Source organism: Filicampus tigris, chromosome 11, assembly GCF_054856515.1.
Source record: "Filicampus tigris isolate MCC_2025a chromosome 11, RoL_Ftig_1.0, whole genome shotgun sequence".
NCBI lineage: Eukaryota > Metazoa > Chordata > Actinopteri > Syngnathiformes > Syngnathidae > Filicampus > Filicampus tigris.
Window position 1 is genome coordinate 22,476,908 of NC_141227.1, and position 17,805 is coordinate 22,494,712.

The 17,805-nt window shown below is 43.8% G+C and overlaps 1 protein-coding gene across 3 annotated transcripts in view; it reads right to left on the bottom strand.

The window, feature by feature from the left end:
• The window catches only part of dachc (dachshund c), a 36,325-nt gene that overhangs the window by 13,353 nt on the left and 5,167 nt on the right, over positions 1 to 17,805 (bottom strand). For all 3 annotated transcript variants that reach the window (XM_086046124.1, XM_086046122.1, XM_086046123.1), the window contains exons 2-3: positions 7,653 to 7,762; positions 3,203 to 3,310 (exon numbers count right to left, since the gene is read on the bottom strand). In XM_086046124.1, coding sequence (XP_085902250.1) covers positions 3,203 to 3,310; positions 7,653 to 7,762 — 218 coding nt within the window. The remainder of the gene's footprint in view (positions 1 to 3,202; positions 3,311 to 7,652; positions 7,763 to 17,805) is intronic.

The window sequence follows — 17,805 nt, forward strand, 5'->3', positions numbered from 1 at the left end:
TGCTCTGTGCAGTTCTATGCAAATATGATTTTTTTTAACTTTGTAAATGACAAAATTTATTCAAGCATGTCTGCAAATACAAATGACACAAAAACATATAGAAAGTCCTTTAGTTTAGTTCAGTTAGTTACTTACTTACTTTGCTGTCAGATTTAGTTGCGTTATACTGTTTAATTGTCATTAGTTTTTTAGTGACTGGAGTTGAATAGTCAGTTGTACCTCAGATTGTTGTTCTTTGGGTGGGTTAGTTAGTTAGTTAGCTGTTAGCTAGTTAGCTAGTTAGTTAGTAATAATTCCCAAATTCCTGAGCTTGATTGTCCATGGAAAGTTTATGGAAAGCTGTCTGAAACTTCCCCGGTTTTAAAAATGAGCCACAACAGAACTACACCGTACTTATTACAGTGTTGCCACCTGACCAAGTAAGCAGCACCAAGGGCGGAACGCAAACAAGAGTAGGCCTACCAATAACGGTGGATGAAAGGTCAGTGTGGACACTTTGGGATTCTTGTGAGCCCCAAGTGGGATATTCCCTTCTTCACACTTTTCCTGAATTGCGTTGAGGCGATATTCTTGTGCTCACGACAGCACAAAGACGAAGACGCGATGATGTTCTCACTGTCCGCCTCACTAGCGTCAAACAACCACTCGTCCTTTTTGATATTCCGACGCGCTTTCACCGCTTCCAAGCGCACCTCATCTCATCTCGGCCAATCTATTGTTCGCAAAGCTCCCTTTAAGTCAAGATATGACCGGCTTTAAAGGGAAATCCCTTCTCTCAACAGCACCCCTGTGGCTTGTTGGCATCCCTCTGGTCAGGACACAAACAATTCCATTTGGGGGAGTGGGGGGGGGGGGGGGGGGCGCAACGCAAGGGGGGGTGGCGGCAGAGGTTTGACATAAATATTTATCATTTAATAAAGGCACAAGCAAAAACAAAAGACACACACGGCGAAGGAAGTGGAACAAAAGAAGCTGATGGCAGTGCTGGTGCTGGGCCAGCAACGCATGATGGGTAATTATGCACACAAAGGAGGGGAGGGAAAGAAAAAACACAATGTTGGTCTCCTTTCTGCACAATTGTCATAAATAATATGAAAGGCAGTTAGGGAGGGATGAACAGGGGGAACGGCGGAACGACAGCTCAGGAAAGAGATGAAAGAAGAGAGAGAGGAGGAGAGGGAGGAAAGGAAGAAACGAGTATAAGGAAAGGATGGGGAGAGAAGGAAGGAATGATAAGGAAAGAAAGGAAATGGGCGGTAAATAATGGACGAAACCAAAGAAGGAAGCGGCGAATGAAGGAAGGAAGAGTTGATAAAAGAAATACTAACCTAGGTAAATTGAAGGAAGACTGGAAGAAGGGAGGGGAGAAAGGAAGAAAAGTATGTGTAGAAAGGAACGAAGGAAGGAAAAGCAAAGAAGAGAACGAAGAAGCTGGAAGGACCGGAGAAGAGAACGAAGAAGCTGGAAGGACCGGAGGGTGTTAGAGAGGAGGAAAGTAAAGTGAGAGAAGAAAATATACAGAAGGAAGGAAAGCAGGAAGAGTAGTACATGAGGGAAGAAGGAAGACCAATGGAAGAAAAATCGTCCGATGCTGATTCAGCTAGCTAATCCAGGCCGATTAATCGGCTGGAGTGAACATATGTTTGTTGTTGCGCATGTTTTTGGCCCCGCTGGATGCGTCCAAATACCCCAAAATGTGAGTGGACCTAAACAAACAGCTGCTGCCACAATCAAGCAGCAGCCGCTGTGCGCTTTTGACTTCTCCTCTGTCGCCACCTCCTGCTATCATTTCATTCCCACCGCCACCTTTCCCCCTTCTTCTGCTCGGCCCTCCCATCGCTCTCTCTTATGTTTCATTAAAAACATCAAAAGTCAGAGTGGCTCTCTTCTGTTTATCCAAACAAACCATTACTGTAAACAAACAGTGGCTGTAAATTTCCCAGAAGATCTTGTTAAACGCACAAATGGCTCGCGCTCGCAGAGGTGTCGCACTCAGCATTTGTGTGCGTGCGAGATCCGCCTTTGTGGTGGTTCCAGCCCTAGTAGGGGCCCTGCACTTCCCATAAGGCAGTGGGTGGCGCTATGGAAAAAAAAAAACGGTGCCGTATGCATGTGTTTGTGTGTGTGTGTGTTTCCACTTGACTCTAGCATTAAGAGTGATTAAGATTTACAGGTTTCTAATGGGTGGTGGTAACCATGCCACCTAACTCCACACAGATGCTATCGGCGCCGGTAAACAAAGCTTACGAGCGGACGTGAAGACCAGGAGAAACACGTACAATAGAAACTAATAATAGTAATGATAGCAACATATAAAGACACGCATAATTTAAACTGTATGTGTGTGCGTGTGTGTGTGTGTGTGTGTGTGTGTGTGCACGCCCCAGATTGATAGTGTATTCCACACAGGCCTCCGTATAAGCCCTGTCATCTGTCTAAACACACTGATGTCGCTTTAACCTGTCGATAACGGCGGGGGGGGGGGGGGTGTTGGGGAGGGGGGGGGGCATCCGGCTTGAATGTGTGTGTGTGTGTGTGTGTGTGCGTGTGCTTGTTGCGCCATCGATTGTCCGTCCGTTTGTCGTTTGCATTCAAGGTAGTGAATTAGAGGGAAGGCTATTGATTGGGTTTCGGCCTCTCATCTTCGTCATCTCCCTATCTAGCGCTCTGTCCATCTCGGCCACGATCCCCCTGCAGCTGTTCTTTAATAAAGTCCACATTTACATTAGGTGTTTGAGAATGTAAAGTCCAGCCCTGTTATATTTGTTGCATTCATTTCGACATTTCGCTTTTTTTTTTTTTTTTTTTTTTTTTAAACCTGACATTAGTCCATTCAAATGTTTTCATTAGCTCAATAAATAATTGATTTCAAATAAATGTATTTATTCTAAATAATATAAAAAATATCAGTAAAATATTTAATAATTGGACAATAATTTATAGGACTTAACCAAAATGGATATTTTGACGCCGATGCCAATGTGGTATTTGGCGGGATGAAATCCCGATAACCGATTAATCAGACGATTGATGTACTGTAACAATTGCGTGGCGTGTTGTGACGTAGTATTTAAAGGATTATTTCATAATAATTTGAAAAATAATAAGAATTGTCCGTGTGTACGTGTGCGTCTATGCATCTGTGTGTGTACATGTATCGTGTGTTTCTGTGAGTGTGTGTACAAAAATAAATGACGCTCACCCAATCCGGGACTGTGGTCGCCATTCTCTCCATTGTGGCCCCCATGTTGTTGGTTGCTGTGGTAACCGCCCATCTCCAGTTTGATCTTCTTGGCCAGGGCAGACAGATCTGCGAGAACAGATAGAAGCCAGACAAATGAAATTGACCTCCACCAGGATTTTAGGTCTTTTTTTTGTAGTGGAAATTTTGCATTCGGGGTCGTGTCACACCACAACAACCAGCAGATGGAATTGTGGTGAAAAAAGCTCGTGACTGTTTTCCTCGTTTCACATTTCATCAGAAGTTCAAATTGTGATTACTTTTCGTTTACGGCGAGTGACGGACGCCATCGATGAATATTCCCGGGACGAGTTTTGGTCCCAGTACGTCCCTGTTTACAGTTAACCCGCGTTTAATTGACACACATTGAAATGCATTGGAGGGAAAAAAATATTTGATGCATTATACAGGTTTTAATCGGTAATCAGTATTCTTTTTTAATCGTCCTCTAAAAAAAATCAATTAAAAAAAACATATTGGTGGGACCCTAATACATATATATACAGTATATAGGCTACTGTATATGCATGCATGCATGTCCTTTACTTCCTGTCCATACCTATTGAATTTTTTTTTTTTACTTCAGGAGAAAGTAAGATTATATCGACGGCAGAACTCTTGCCGATTATTATTACTTTTGAAAAGGCCTAATGGAAGCCAACATGATTGGTCGGGCCCTATTTGTTGCATATCAAAAAAAATGGTTGACAGGAGGTTGCATACAACACCTAATGAAAGCAACACAGATGTAACTAAACATAACGTCCTCAAGCTGGGGCGAGAGACAGAGCGAAAGGAAAGGGGATCAATAGCAGTTAGATCAATGGCCCCGCTAGAAGATTAAGCTCTACGGATGGTTGTCACTGGAAGACATTCATTCCAGCCGCTCTGGTGCACCGGTCATTTAGTTTGGCAGGGAATCAAGAAAGACATTCATCTCTCCAACAAGGAGCACACCGGTCAACGCTCACTATTTTCACCGCACGGTATTGGAAAAGAAACGTGCTACTTTTTTTCTTTTATAAATAGAGGTTGCACATTTTCATTTCTTCCGTGAACCTCTGCAAGTACTCTGACCCGCATGGGCAACGTTTCAAATTCATACAGTTAAATATGTCTTGCGCTAATGCGGACAAACACGGCGAATTATTAAAACTGGACAACTGTGCAAACACCAGTGAGGAAATACAAACAAGGCCTTAAGTCTTAATTTCCTGATCGCGGCTACGTCGAAACATTAGGCACCGAGCTCAACTGCTCTGTTGTTTTTTTTTTCCCCTTCACCTTCTCCTTCTTTTTCCACACAAAAGACGCTCTGTCCCACCAAAAACGTTGACAACCACAACAAATTGTCCCCTTTTTCCTTCTCATCTTCTCCACTGCCCTTTTTCCTCGCCTTACTTTTACCTTTTCAAAATGTCAGCATCACAGCGGGACGCCAGGCCGCCATGTTGCGTTTGTGTGTGTGAGGGAGACACTGAGGAGGCGATCACATCAAACGATTCCCGCCGCCTTTTTTACGCTCAAATGTCCTCACCGGAACGCTCTCTCTCTCTCTCTCTCATGTGGGCCTGCCTCTAATCAGGAGCGCTGACATTGCCGCCATGCCCTCTCCTTGAGGTGGGAAAGGAAACGCTTTTTTTTTTTTTTCCCCCAGAGAGAGATGCTCTCGAGCAAGAATCACACAACACACACACACACACACGCAGTGGAGCACCTTTGAACAACGCGAACGGAAGCGGCGGCTAATAGAAAATCTTTTGAGGAGCAGAATAAAAAGATGAGCTCGCAGAGACAACACAAAGACAAGGGCAACTTTGAGATCGTCAGGTGCCGACAATTACTTTTCTGCCTCTCGTTTTACACACGCATACACTGACACACGCAAAAAACAAACATGGCTCACGAACAAGCTTAATAACAAGATGCTATGACCTTTAGGAAGCTTGTGACTAATTAAAGACCAATTTCTAGGGCCCGACCAATATGGATATTTTTAGGCCAATGCCCAGTCCGATATTTGGCAGAATTCAATTCCAATAACTGATTAATCAGCCAATTAATTAAAAAAAAAAAAAGTATACAATGAACAAAATCACTTCTTTACTGGTTCAATTCATGCTTACAACAATAAAGATTACAGGCTGAACATTTGACTGTTTTACATGTATTTGTCTGTTAGTATCTGTTTCAATTTACAACAGAGTTGGGTTGAGAAGAGTCCTTGGGTAATTTGAGAACCTCGATTAAAAAAAAAAAATGTAATTATCCATTTATTTGGTGTGCATGGTCGGGGGGACAGTCAAGCCAGTTGTAGCAACGCTATTCATGACGCTAACACACCGGCAACGTGGTGAGAAGGCCAACTTCAAAAAATAAAGTCTTCCCAAATATACAATGCGCTTTTATTTTGAAATTGTTCAAGGCGTGGCAGATGACTTGACTCGTCTTTTCCCAAGCGGAAGTTGGAATCCGATTTAAGTTTAAATTTCCATTGCGGCGCCTGTTGCCAGTGTTAGCGACAAGTGGCTAGCAGCTAGCCGCTAAGTGAGTGCGCCATATAGGCTGGCAAGAACCATCGGAATACTGTTCAAAGGCAGTTTAATAGGCGCAAATGTTGATGCTGACAGCCTGACACAGTTACAGTTCCTACTGATCCATTTTTAACCAACCACACTTACTCACATGTGTTGTTTTAGCCGGGAAAATCGCCAGCGTGGTTCTGATGGCACTTCATCTCTCAGCCCAAAATCTCACTAATGTTTACAGATATAGAAATACACTTTTCTTGTATGCAGAGTTTAAATTTGGGGTGTTCCAGTACGTGCAAATGTTCCAGCATTTTCGTGTAACGGAAAACGCTTTCGTAGCTCTAGTCTCAAAAATCAAATTATGCTTAAACTTATCAGGAGATAATTAATAGCTCGCAAGTTTTGCAGGTTTGAAGATTACAAAGGACTTTTGTGAACTTTGTAGTTCAACTAGGACAAAAAAAAAGTTTGCAGGTCTTTATCTGAGGCGTCAGCAGTGTGTGTTAATCTTATTAATCAGTCACCTCGTTCAACTCCGCCCCCTCCTCCCCCTCCACACTCGTGTGGGTGATGGGTGCAACGTGTCGTTGCAAGAAAGTCACAAAAGGCACCTCTTCCTCAATCTGTTCTGCATTTAAGCGACCTCTAGCCTTTGATTTTGTATGACCTTTGTTCTCATGAGGGTCACGGGCGAGCTGGAGCATATCTCGTCCAACCTTGAGTCGAAGCGGGGTACACCCTGTTCGGGTCGCCGGGCAATCGCCGGGCACATAAAAGACACACATTCACACCACTACCCCACTGTGCTGCCATTTCAGCAACCTGTTTATTCTTCTGAATCTGGCGACTGCCAAATCATTATCATTCATCGGCAATCAAGTTAAAAGCGAATAAAGAAAAAATGTGGATTGTATGTATGGACGAAACTATTGGGCCATTAGCCCAAAAAAAAAAAATCGACAGCAGAGGTCACCAACTCCCGTACTCGAAGGCCCTTATCTTGCATGTTATACATGATACAAAATGCCGAAATGAGTTTCCTTCGCTGAGTGTCTGAGTTCACCCTTAGTGATGGGGCGAGAATCTCGGTCATCTGGGAGAGGCTCAGAGTAGAGCGAGATGAACCAGATGAGGTGGCTCGGGCATCTGATCAGGATTCATCCTGGATGCCTCCCTGGCGAGGTGTTCCGGGCACGCCCCACCGTGAGACCACTGGCCTCGGGGAGCCATGACTTCCGGGATTCCCCCATAAAAGCTGGATGAAGTGGCTGGGGAGAGGGAAGTCTGGGCTCCCCTGCGACCCGACCCCGGATAAGTGGAAGAAAATGGGTGGACGGATGTATTAAAATTGAAGAATTGATTGAAGCATGAAAATAAGATATTTGACATTCAATTTTTTTCTGTTTACCTTTCTACTGGCCTATCTTATCGTTTTTAAAATACAATGCGATGCCCTTGAGAGCAAAATTTTGACTACCCCTTTTATGGAGGAGAAAAATGTATTACCATATATGGACGAAAGTATTGGGACACCTGTCCAAACAGGAAATAAAATGAAAGAAAATATGGAGTTGTTGCTATGTTTGCAATTAAACAGCTTATGCAAGACTTATTACAACATTTGGGAATGTTTTGTGCGTTCTTGGGGAAGAACATTGGTGAGCACTTCCACCGCAAACTCATCCAAGCATGACTTAATGGACCAGGAGTTTGTGTTTTTAGTTGTTTTTTTTTTCATTTTTTTAAAAATGAATGATGGCAACATGTTAAACTGGTTGCCACGTGTCTCCAAAAACGAGCGTGACATTTTCCACTTGCCGCGTGTTATGTTTGTTTGCAGCTAATAGACGGTGCGTGTACGGTGAGTGCTGGGTGGTCACCTGCGGGAGGCATGATCCCGGCGTGCATCAGACCGCCGTGGGACAGCATGTGGTGAGCGCCGCCGTCAGTCACCGTCTGCAGCCTCTTGGGCGGTCGGCCGGGCCTCGAACTGCGGAGCACAACAACGGTTATTACTAGCCAGTTCGGTGCTTTCTTTTGAGTCACGCTGAGCTCTGAGATGGGTGGCCCGTGTGTTCAAAAACTAGCCTTCAAGTCTATAAAATTCTATGACAAGGTGGTGCGGGATAACAAGTGAAATGCGAGTATTTTTCCTGGAAGGCTGCGGCGCAGCAAATACGCCCGCCCGCCCCCGTGGGTACGAGCTAAGCAAAAAAAAAAAAAAGGACTTTCCCCCTATGGCATCAATAAAGCGTCTCATTACTGTTCAGCTTACTCATTCATTTGTGTGCTTATTAAATGTGTGCGCTCGCCCACTACTCCTTCTTGTCTCACTTGGCCATTTGTTGCTATTTTTTTTTTTTTTTTTTCCCAATTTCTTCTTACCTGAAGCAGAGTCACACTGGGCCAATTGCCTTGGACTGCGCCGGAGCCCCGTTTCCCTCTACCTGCATCGTCCCCCACTGACCCGCACTCAACCGTGCTCGAGCACGTTTACGCATGTCATCACTTTGCCATCGAAGGCGGCTTGACTACTTTCTTGACTTTGTGGCTTCTTACAAGTTGCTGTGGCTATTTTGAGTGGGCTACTCGTAAAAGTTGCGGGCGTAGGGTTTTCAGGTGAAATTTAAGAATCTACACGTAAAACACGCTAAAACCTTTACAGGTGAACTTATTTTGACCTTCTCCAAACTTTTGAATGTACGTGTTCAGAATGTTCTATTTTTCAGAACTTTTCGCTGTACGCTAACAAGGAGCGGAAGAGCCAAATTCACAGCAGGTGTTTGAAGCAGGGTCTTCTGTAGAATGATATAAAATAGCACAGCGTACTCCTAAAAATGCAGCCCTCAGTAATAATAAATCCACTTTAAAATGTAAACATTTCCATTTTGACATCATGATCTTGCAAATGTGCAGGATCAAACGCTGACGCGATTGACTGCTGCTTTGGTCTTTCTAGTCGACAGAAGTGACAAAATGGCTGCCCCCAGAGATGGTCTAAAAACGGGTGGATTAACTCTTATCCCACAAACGCAATATTGGTTAGAATGCCTCATTTCAACTAGTGGGCTTGCATAGAACATATTCTTGAAAAAAATGCGTTTGGGTTGACTCCCTCTTTAAATGCATTTTTCCGGAATAAAATCTCTGCCTTGTTTTTATGATGAACACTTGGGCCTACTGTGCTACTGTACTTCAATGTTGGTCATGATGGTGGTCGGCGCACCAAGTATTTTTTTCAGGAGGTACTTGATGTAAAAAGCTATGCGCCGCCGCTTCCAACTGTGTCGGAGCCCGGCTAGTGCCCCGTGCCTGAGCTTTGCACTCCCGCTAGTCCAGCGATCCCGATGTCATGTGTCGTGTCTTGCTTGTGGTGTTGAGTGCGGCCTTCTGTGCTATGATTGGGCCGGACATGCTCAATCAATCCTATTTGTGGGCTGGGGGGCGTGCGCGCGGGCGGCGTTGGGAGGGGGCGTCGTCGGTGAAAAGCTGTCAGACATCACTTGGGCTCTGACTAAACGGTGTGAATGTCCTGACAGGGGGAATGACACGGGCCACATCAGGCTTAATGACAAGCAGCGCGTCTCATCTCCGCTCATGCTACACACTTCATAACATGAGCCTGTGGGCGCATGTATGCCCGCGAGGAGGGATATTAAAAGAGGGAGCGAGCCGAAAGAAAGTGTGCAGGGGAGGAGGTGAGGTGGAGGGAGAGATGGAATATATGGAAGGAGGGTCCGAGAGATTACAAAAAAAAAAAAAAAAAAAAAAAGAGGAGAGGAGAGGGCGATAGACGAGCGGCAGCCGCTTCCTAGCGTGGGGTGTCTTTGAGCAGATTTTAATTAGAATCTAATCCAGCCGTCATTAAGGCCCCATAAACGAAGCTGTCAGTCAGGAGATTAATGGCGCCTCATTTGCATATTGCATATAATTCATCAATTACCCAGCAGAAAGGACCAATCCCCTGTTGACACACCCACTGGCTGTGAGTGGGGGGAGTGTGTGTGTGTGTGTGTGTGTGGAAGACAGAAAGATTATGTAGCCACTAACTGAGAGAAAAACAGGTAGCTCCATCACGTGTGTGTGCGTGCGTGTGTGCATGTGTGAGCGAGCTCAAAGCAATATGTGTGTATATGAAGTGTTCAAAGGTTAATTTGATGAGCCGATGAGCTCCACAGTTCCTGCCCTCGGTTTTAATGAGTTGTTATTATTGTCTCTTATTATGGGCCCAGACCGACTGGGATGTGACAGCTGACATCAGATATCACACACGCACTCCTACACGCTCACACACACACCCACACGGGCACGCAGGCACGTTTAGGCGTTCACACAGGAACGTGCAAAAGGGATTTGCTGGCAAATGTGGCTATGAAGTCTTGTTGGGGGCAGATGCATGCTGACAGGCTGGTTGACTTGTTCTAAACTATTTCTTGCATAGGAAATAACGGAAAGTGAATTAGAAGTAGACTGAGATGGGGTTTTTTCAGGGCCGATACCGATTATTAGTTATCGAAGATTACGCGAACCGAGATTTGGAGCCGATTTTCATTTGCAGTAAAAGGCAATTCATTGGCATCAAAATTGTGATTAATACAAACTCCAACACTTAAAGCGGAAGTCAACCCAAACATATTTTTTTCAAGAATATGTTCCCAGCAGGCCCGCTAGTTGAAACAGGGCATTCTGATAAATATTGCTTTTGTGGAATAAGTGTTAATCCACTCGTTTTTAGCCATCTGCGGGGACGGCCATTTTGTAATTTCTGTCGACTGAAAATGACATCACAACCGCTCACAACGACCAATCACGGCTGACCTGTTTTCTGAATCTGAGCCGTGATTGGTCGTTGTGATGTCATTTTCAGTCGACAGAAGACAAAATGGCCGCCCCCACAGATGGCTAAAAACGAGTGGATTAACACTTATTCCACAAAAGCAATATTTATCAGGATGCCCTGTTTCAACTAGTGGGCTTGGATAGAACATTCTTGAAAAAAATATGTTTGCGTTGACTTCTTCCTCTTTAACGTTAAAATTTGAATCCTTTAAGATTATGTTTCTTGAACAGCGTTTCCCCAAAAAGTTTTCCAAAATGTCAATATAACTGAAATGGTCGTCCTTCATGTGTCTTTGTTTTGGATTCAAACAAAAACAAAAAGTGCAGGGAGCTCCCAGGGTCAGCAGCATCTCTTAGAAAATGAACGGAAAATTCAAAAGAATCGTCCCCTGAAGCACTTCTTGCGGGAGTTGGGGGGGTAGGGGGGGTAATACGGGGGTTTACTGTACTGTGTCATTATTATGCCAACTTTATTTTGTCACATAGGCTTGGGCATGACCTGATGTCTTGAGCTCGAGTTGCTCAGCGACACGTTGCTTTCTTCCAGCCCTGCTCTCTGTTGTTACTCTGTGTTTTTGACTTTGACTTTTCCACTTCCGTGTCTTGACTGCTTCCGGCTCCAAATTCTGCTCCACACGTGACAGTACAGCAATGTTCAGTGCTATTTCCCCATTTGAAACAAACATTTTTAGTTCAAATTTTGGGGGAGCGGAAACGGATTCATTGCATTTTCATTCATTTCAACGGGGAAAGCGTTTTGAGAAACGAGCGTGGTCAAGGGACGAATTCAACTCCTATCTTAGGGGCACCACTGTACTCAAAGTGCATTTAAACGGGCCCTTTGTTTTACTGTTTATTCCTGTCGAATTAATACATAATATGTATCCATCTGTCGAGTACACGGATTTGACTACTGGTATTCCAAAGCTGTAAAACTGACATTCAGTAGCTACTCATAAAACATTCGTTCTACTAGTTAGCTGACTCGTCTTACTAGTGAGGACAAAGAGTGTACAAGTACATGGAGCTTAAGCTGGATCTTAAGGATATTGAATAAATGCTCAAACGGCTTTCCGTGAGCTAAGCTTCAAAAGATTTGCTGACAAGGTAATTGTTTGAACTCCAAGTCATGTTTGAATTCTGAGGCATATCTTTCCAAAAATCAAACGGTCAAATTATTGGGGCATTCAACTTTGGGAGTTGCTCCTTTTTTTTTTTTTTTTTTAACAGTGCATCCAGTGACATACTGTGCAGCACAAAAGCAGGATACATATTTTTAGGCGGCTAGTTTGAAGCTAAAGCGCCGTCAATTGATAACACGCACTTCAAATGAGAGGCAAAAAGCACCACTGGAGGGAAATAAGACAGCAAAAGAGCGTGGTTGTTGTTTTTTTTTTTTTGCCTTTTTTTTCTTTTTTACTGCAGCCGCTTCCCTTTCCCTCACAACTGTTTATTTGCACACACTAATTAATGGCCTGTGCGTGCTGATGGCTCGGCGCACCTTTGCGCGTTTCGAAGGGGGGGAATCAACTAGACACTGAGAAGAAAAAAAAAAAAAAAAAGAAAGAATTGGAACCTCATTTTGTGTTTAGTCTTCAAGTGTGTTGATACATCAAAGTGACCCGCAGAGGGAGGTCTATGTGTGTGTTGTTGCTCATGTAAGTGCGTGTGTGTGTGTGTGTGTGTGTGTGTGTGTGTGTGTGTGAGGTTGAAGAGCGCTGGGTTCCCTGAGGTAGGATTAATGAAAAAGCCTTTCATGGAAAAGTCATCAAGCTGAGGGGATGGAATGAGAGAGAGGAGGGGGGAAGAGAGAAAACAGTGCATTGTGTGTCTATGTGTGTGCGTGCGTGCGTGTGTGTGTGTGCAAGGTGTGCACAGAGGAGGGGGTGTATGGCTTATGACCTCTTTGTCTCAAACTTTAATTAAAATCTCACCCAGACGTCCTCCCTCATGCCAGCACTGGCCACACACACACACACACACACACACACACACACACGCACACACACACACACGTTTCGTTCGAAGGCATTACAGTACATTCGAGTTTTGCCCTCCGCGCTTCGCGAGTGTGTGTGCGTCTTACCTGCGTGTAACGTGAAACGCCATACATAGCAGCTGGAGCTAAACGCAGGTGGAGGAGAAAGGAAACATAACAAAGATGACAGATCTGGCCGAAAAACACAGTGGCGAGTCGGGAGTGGGACAAATGGAATGAAAGAAGAGGAAGTGCCAGAGTCAAAACAGTGGAAGAGCGACAGGCTCACTGGAGGTGCTGATAGGGAGCAGCTGCATGTACAAATTGTGTGCAAGAGCGTGCGCGTCCCTCGTAGCGGCCGGAAGTGTTTCTTTACTCGACCGCAGAGAGAGCTAGGCATATTTGTAAAGGCCATAGGCCTTCGTTTGTACAAATAGGGGATATGTTCCACACCGCCCCCCGCAAAAGGTGAAAATCGACAAAATTTAAAAAAAAAAAACATACGCGATATATTTGACAAAACGCACTTTTGATTGTGTTGTTTTCCCCCAAAAAAGAGGCCTAGTGTGCCTGCTATAAGCTGTTTGTCACTCTCAGTTCACTGTAAAATTGACACAAAGCAAAACAGAATTAAGGACATATATATTTAGACAGCAAAACGTTCAACCAAACTGTATAGTTTGGTGTGACGGCAATACGCGAGCCTACTGCTAATAATTCATGAGAAATGCCGAAGAGAAGTTACATTAACTGCTACTTTGTACGTCAAAGTGCAAGTCAACCCCAAAAATGTTCTTTACAATAATTTGTTGTATGCAGCCCCACTAGTCTAAAAACTGCATTCTGATTGATGTTGCGTTTGTGGAATATGAGTTAAGCAGCAAAATCAACATGTTTTTGTCCATCTCAGGGGGCGGCCATTTTGTCACTTGCTGTCGACTGAAAATGACATCACAGTTGTTCAGGGCTCAAGTAACGACCAACCATGGCTCAGCTTCGGAAAAAAAGGTGAGCCGTGAAGTCATTTTCAGTGGACAGCAAGTGACAAAATGGCCCCCGAGAAGGCTAAAAACGGGCGGATTTTGCTGCCACCTGTTTTGGTCCATCTCAGGGGGCGGCCATTTTGTCACGTGCTGTCCACTGAAAATAACATCACAGTCTACTTATGCGCCAAAGAGGCCTAATCTGACAAATATTTGCTGTTTTTCATTTGATTGTTTTCTATTCACAGCCGACAAATACGAACTATAACTATGAGTTTTCTACTGGGTTCGCGCTAGACCGCGCCGTGTTCGGACTTACGTGCAAATCTGGGCTGTGGAATGCGCTAATAACATTTCAAGAGAACCATTAACGAAGACTTGGCCTCATTTGCGCGGAGGCCACTATTTTTGTGGAGACACGGTCGGCAGGAGGAGGAAAGACAAGCACGAGCGCAAACACGGTTTTGTTTGGAATACATTAGCCGTCCGTTTACAACTCCCACGATCCCCATCCTTTCAATCTGCGTTTATCACGCCGCGTTTGCATTCGCCGTCACGGTCGGCTCTGATAAATCATAACCGCCGCCATCGTCGCGTCATCATGGCCGCCGCCGTGTGAAGGAAGACCGAGTAAGATTGATCGCCGCGTCGCGCCTCTTAAAACAAAAGACGCGTCGGGAACTGCGAAAAAGCGAGATATGCTATTGTTATTAGGGAGGCCTGAGGGATGATGTCATGAGAGGAGCAGGAAGGACGACACGCGTCCACACACGCACGCACACACAGGACGTTTGATCATGGCAAGAATCCGATTTCCGAGACTGATACCGCCTTGCATTCCTCGCCTACATTCCAGGGTCAAGACGATGTCAAGACGGCGTGTGTGTGTGTGTCTGTGTGCGCGCGCGTGTGTGTGCGCTCACTCCATTACAGCCTGTCGGAGATGATGTGGAGGTCCCCGATGTCACCCCACTCCTCTCAAGACAACATCAAAAGAGCGCAGGGGTTAAAGTTGAGCTAAACACAGCACCCAAATGCACACACACACACACACACACACACACACAATGCCCCCCTTTTAAGACCCCTCACTCTAATGCAGTTCACTTTGACAGTGACTTATGATATAGCAATGGGGCTCGGCTTTGAAGAGTCCACCTTTGCGCACGCACAAACAAAACGCACACAGTCTAATGGGGTGAAAGGAGCTCATCGCAGCATTTTTCTCATTTGGGCCAGCCAAAATGTCCCCCACAAAGACAAATGTCCCCACAATAAAAGGTTGGAGAGTCGTCGAGGGTTGAGCAATACAAAGCCAGAACGACAAGTGCGCACACACGCTCGCTCGCAACACACGCGCACGCACGCACGCAGAGAGTTTTTTTTTGTTGCGCTCTGCAGGCCGCCTCTTCTCATTTATCATTTATCATCATAACAGATTCTTCGGTCTCATGTTTATTCTCCACCTGCTTCACATTTGGCTCTTTTATAAATGACCCGCTTCAAAGACACACGCACACGCACGCGCACGCACACGCGCGGAACATGGTTACAAAGTGCTGATTCTGTTTCAGCACCAGTCCATCTGCGGTCAGCCTCTTAAAGGGCCAGTTGGCCTCGACGGGACAAACTTTCTTTCACTGTGTGGGAGCACTTTGAGGCAAACTTGTGCAGTTTCTGCCCAGTGTGAAGGGCATTTTGAGTGGAACTTTTTTACATCAGGTGCTAGCAAAACAAAAATACTTGAGTCTCCGAGTGCCAACATTAAAATAGAGAAAAAGTACATTTTGGATTATTGTAGGCCACTGTATGCAGTTTAAATACTAACACTGCGCTTAATGTGGGAAAATAAAACAAATACAGGATTAAGTTCAAAATGTATTGGACATAAAACTACAATAAAAATCGTATTTTAAATACTTGACTTTTGTCAAATGCAATGTACTGGAAAGTTAAATACAACTGACCTGTACAAAAAAAGTAACAGACTTAAAGTGGAAGTCAACCCCAAAGGTTTCTTCACAATATGTTCTATGCGCCACCACTAGTCTAAACACGGCATTCTGATAAATATTGCGTTTGTGGAATATGAGAAATCGTTTCTAGCTAGCTCAGTGGGCGGCCATTTTGTCGCTTCGACTTCGACTGTCGACTGGAAATTACTTCACGGCTCACCTGTTTTCTGAAGCTGAGCCATGATTGGTCGTTATTTGAGCCCTGAACAACTCTGATGTCATTTTCAATGGACAGCAAATGACAAAATGGCCGCCCCCTGAGATGGACAAAAACAGGTGGATTTTGCTGCTCAACTCAAACTACACAAACACAATATCAATAAGAATGCCGTATTGAGACTAGTGTGGCTGCAGAGAATGTTTTATTGTCAAGAAAATTTGATTCATCTTTAAAGTAAAAAAAAAAATTTAAAAAAGATTCTTTTTTTAAAAGTTTTTAAACAGGCCGTATCCATAGCCACCAGCTTTATTGTAATGTCTGATTTTATTTCATGTTGTACAAACTAACTCTAAATTTATTTTCGATTTTTATTGAATTGAGAAATTCTTTCACATACTACTAGAGGGAGTCGAGGGTCACCAAACTAGAAAATGAGATCCTTCTTGGACACTGATTAATGCAAATGGTCATCAGTTTGATTCATACTTTAAAAAAATACTCCAATTACCTTTAATATTATTATTACAGTATCTTAATCAATAATAATAATAATGTGTTAATGATTTCTCCAAATAATTGTTCAAAAACATTATCAAATGATCACTTCTACAACATTCCTAGAAAATCCCAATTTCTCATCACTGCTGATCTATTTTTAGCAACAGGCCCGCAGGCTACTCAGGCCGTCCTTGGGGCTCTACTCGGTGCCCGGGGGCACCACGTTGGTGAGCCCTGCAGCGGTGGTAACACACTTTGACACTCGCTGGACTAGAGCAGTGATTATTTTTGGCAACATGTATCCCCAGGCCCTGTTTATCTGCAATCTGTGTTCCCCAGCTGCAAAATGCAAAACACCGCATATGAAAGGAGGCGTTTACACGGACCGGCACATTTAACTGTAGAAAGGACACAGAAAGTGAATAACCACGCTAAATACATTTCATTTCAAAACTGGACGGGTTCAGTGAAAAACAAACAAGTGTGTGTTACAGTCCCTCACAATTGATCGTGGACCATCTGTCGACAACACCTGATTCCGATTTGGGCTCATGTGTCTGAATTACTTTGGAGGAGTTGTTCAAGTGTGACGCTTGGAACTGCCCCAAAATTGCTGCTTTTAGCCAACATAGCTGACTTGCTTGCAGTTCACCACATGACATTGCCACTTTTCTAGGGCTGTCACTAGTAGCCAATAGTTTTCAAGTCAATTAATCGGAGAAAAATGTCACCTTTTTGTGTTGGATAAAGTCCCGCCCAACAAAGCCCTCAAAATGCATGCTAAAAAAGATATATTTATTGATATTGAGTAGACCAACTGTGTTCCAAATGTGTCAGGATTGCTGGCCATGCAAGGGCTGTGCAATGAATCGAAATTCAATTACAACTACGATTATCGATTATTACACTCCACGATTACAAAATTGGCATCATCGTAGAAAAATGATTATTAATATAATAATTTACATTTATATCCAACACACTGTTTGTTTGCACAAGGAAATCATACTTGAATTTATACTTTTTTTTCTCCTTTTTTTTTAAACTAATTAAAACTAAAACTAATTTTATAACTTTTGTTTGGTCCAAAAGGAACTTACATAATCATAGTGTTTCAAAGACATGTATTTGTCTTTATATTTCTTACGTAAAAACGTTTTCATGTTTTGTTCCAAAAAATAACTGATCGTTAGAATAATCACGATTTCAATTATCACCACAATAATCGTGATTAACATACAATATGCTTGGGGCCGCGAGAAAGTCTTGCCAGGTTTCCAAATGGTTAATCGATGATCAAAAATAATGATCAATTAATTTGATAATCAATTAGCTGTCGATGACCCGTTGCACCTTTATTACATCACTGTGCCGTTTTCTCAGGCGTTAAACGCTCTAGACGGGCGATCGAAGGTGACGGGAAGGAGAAAAGTTGCGTAATTAGTCTCAACTGCCACCGCCGCTTTAAGTTTCACGTCTTTGTGTGTCTAAAAGTCGAAACCATGTGTTGCCTATGACACATGCTCTCTTTTTTTTTTTGATAGTAACAAGAGCTCCGGT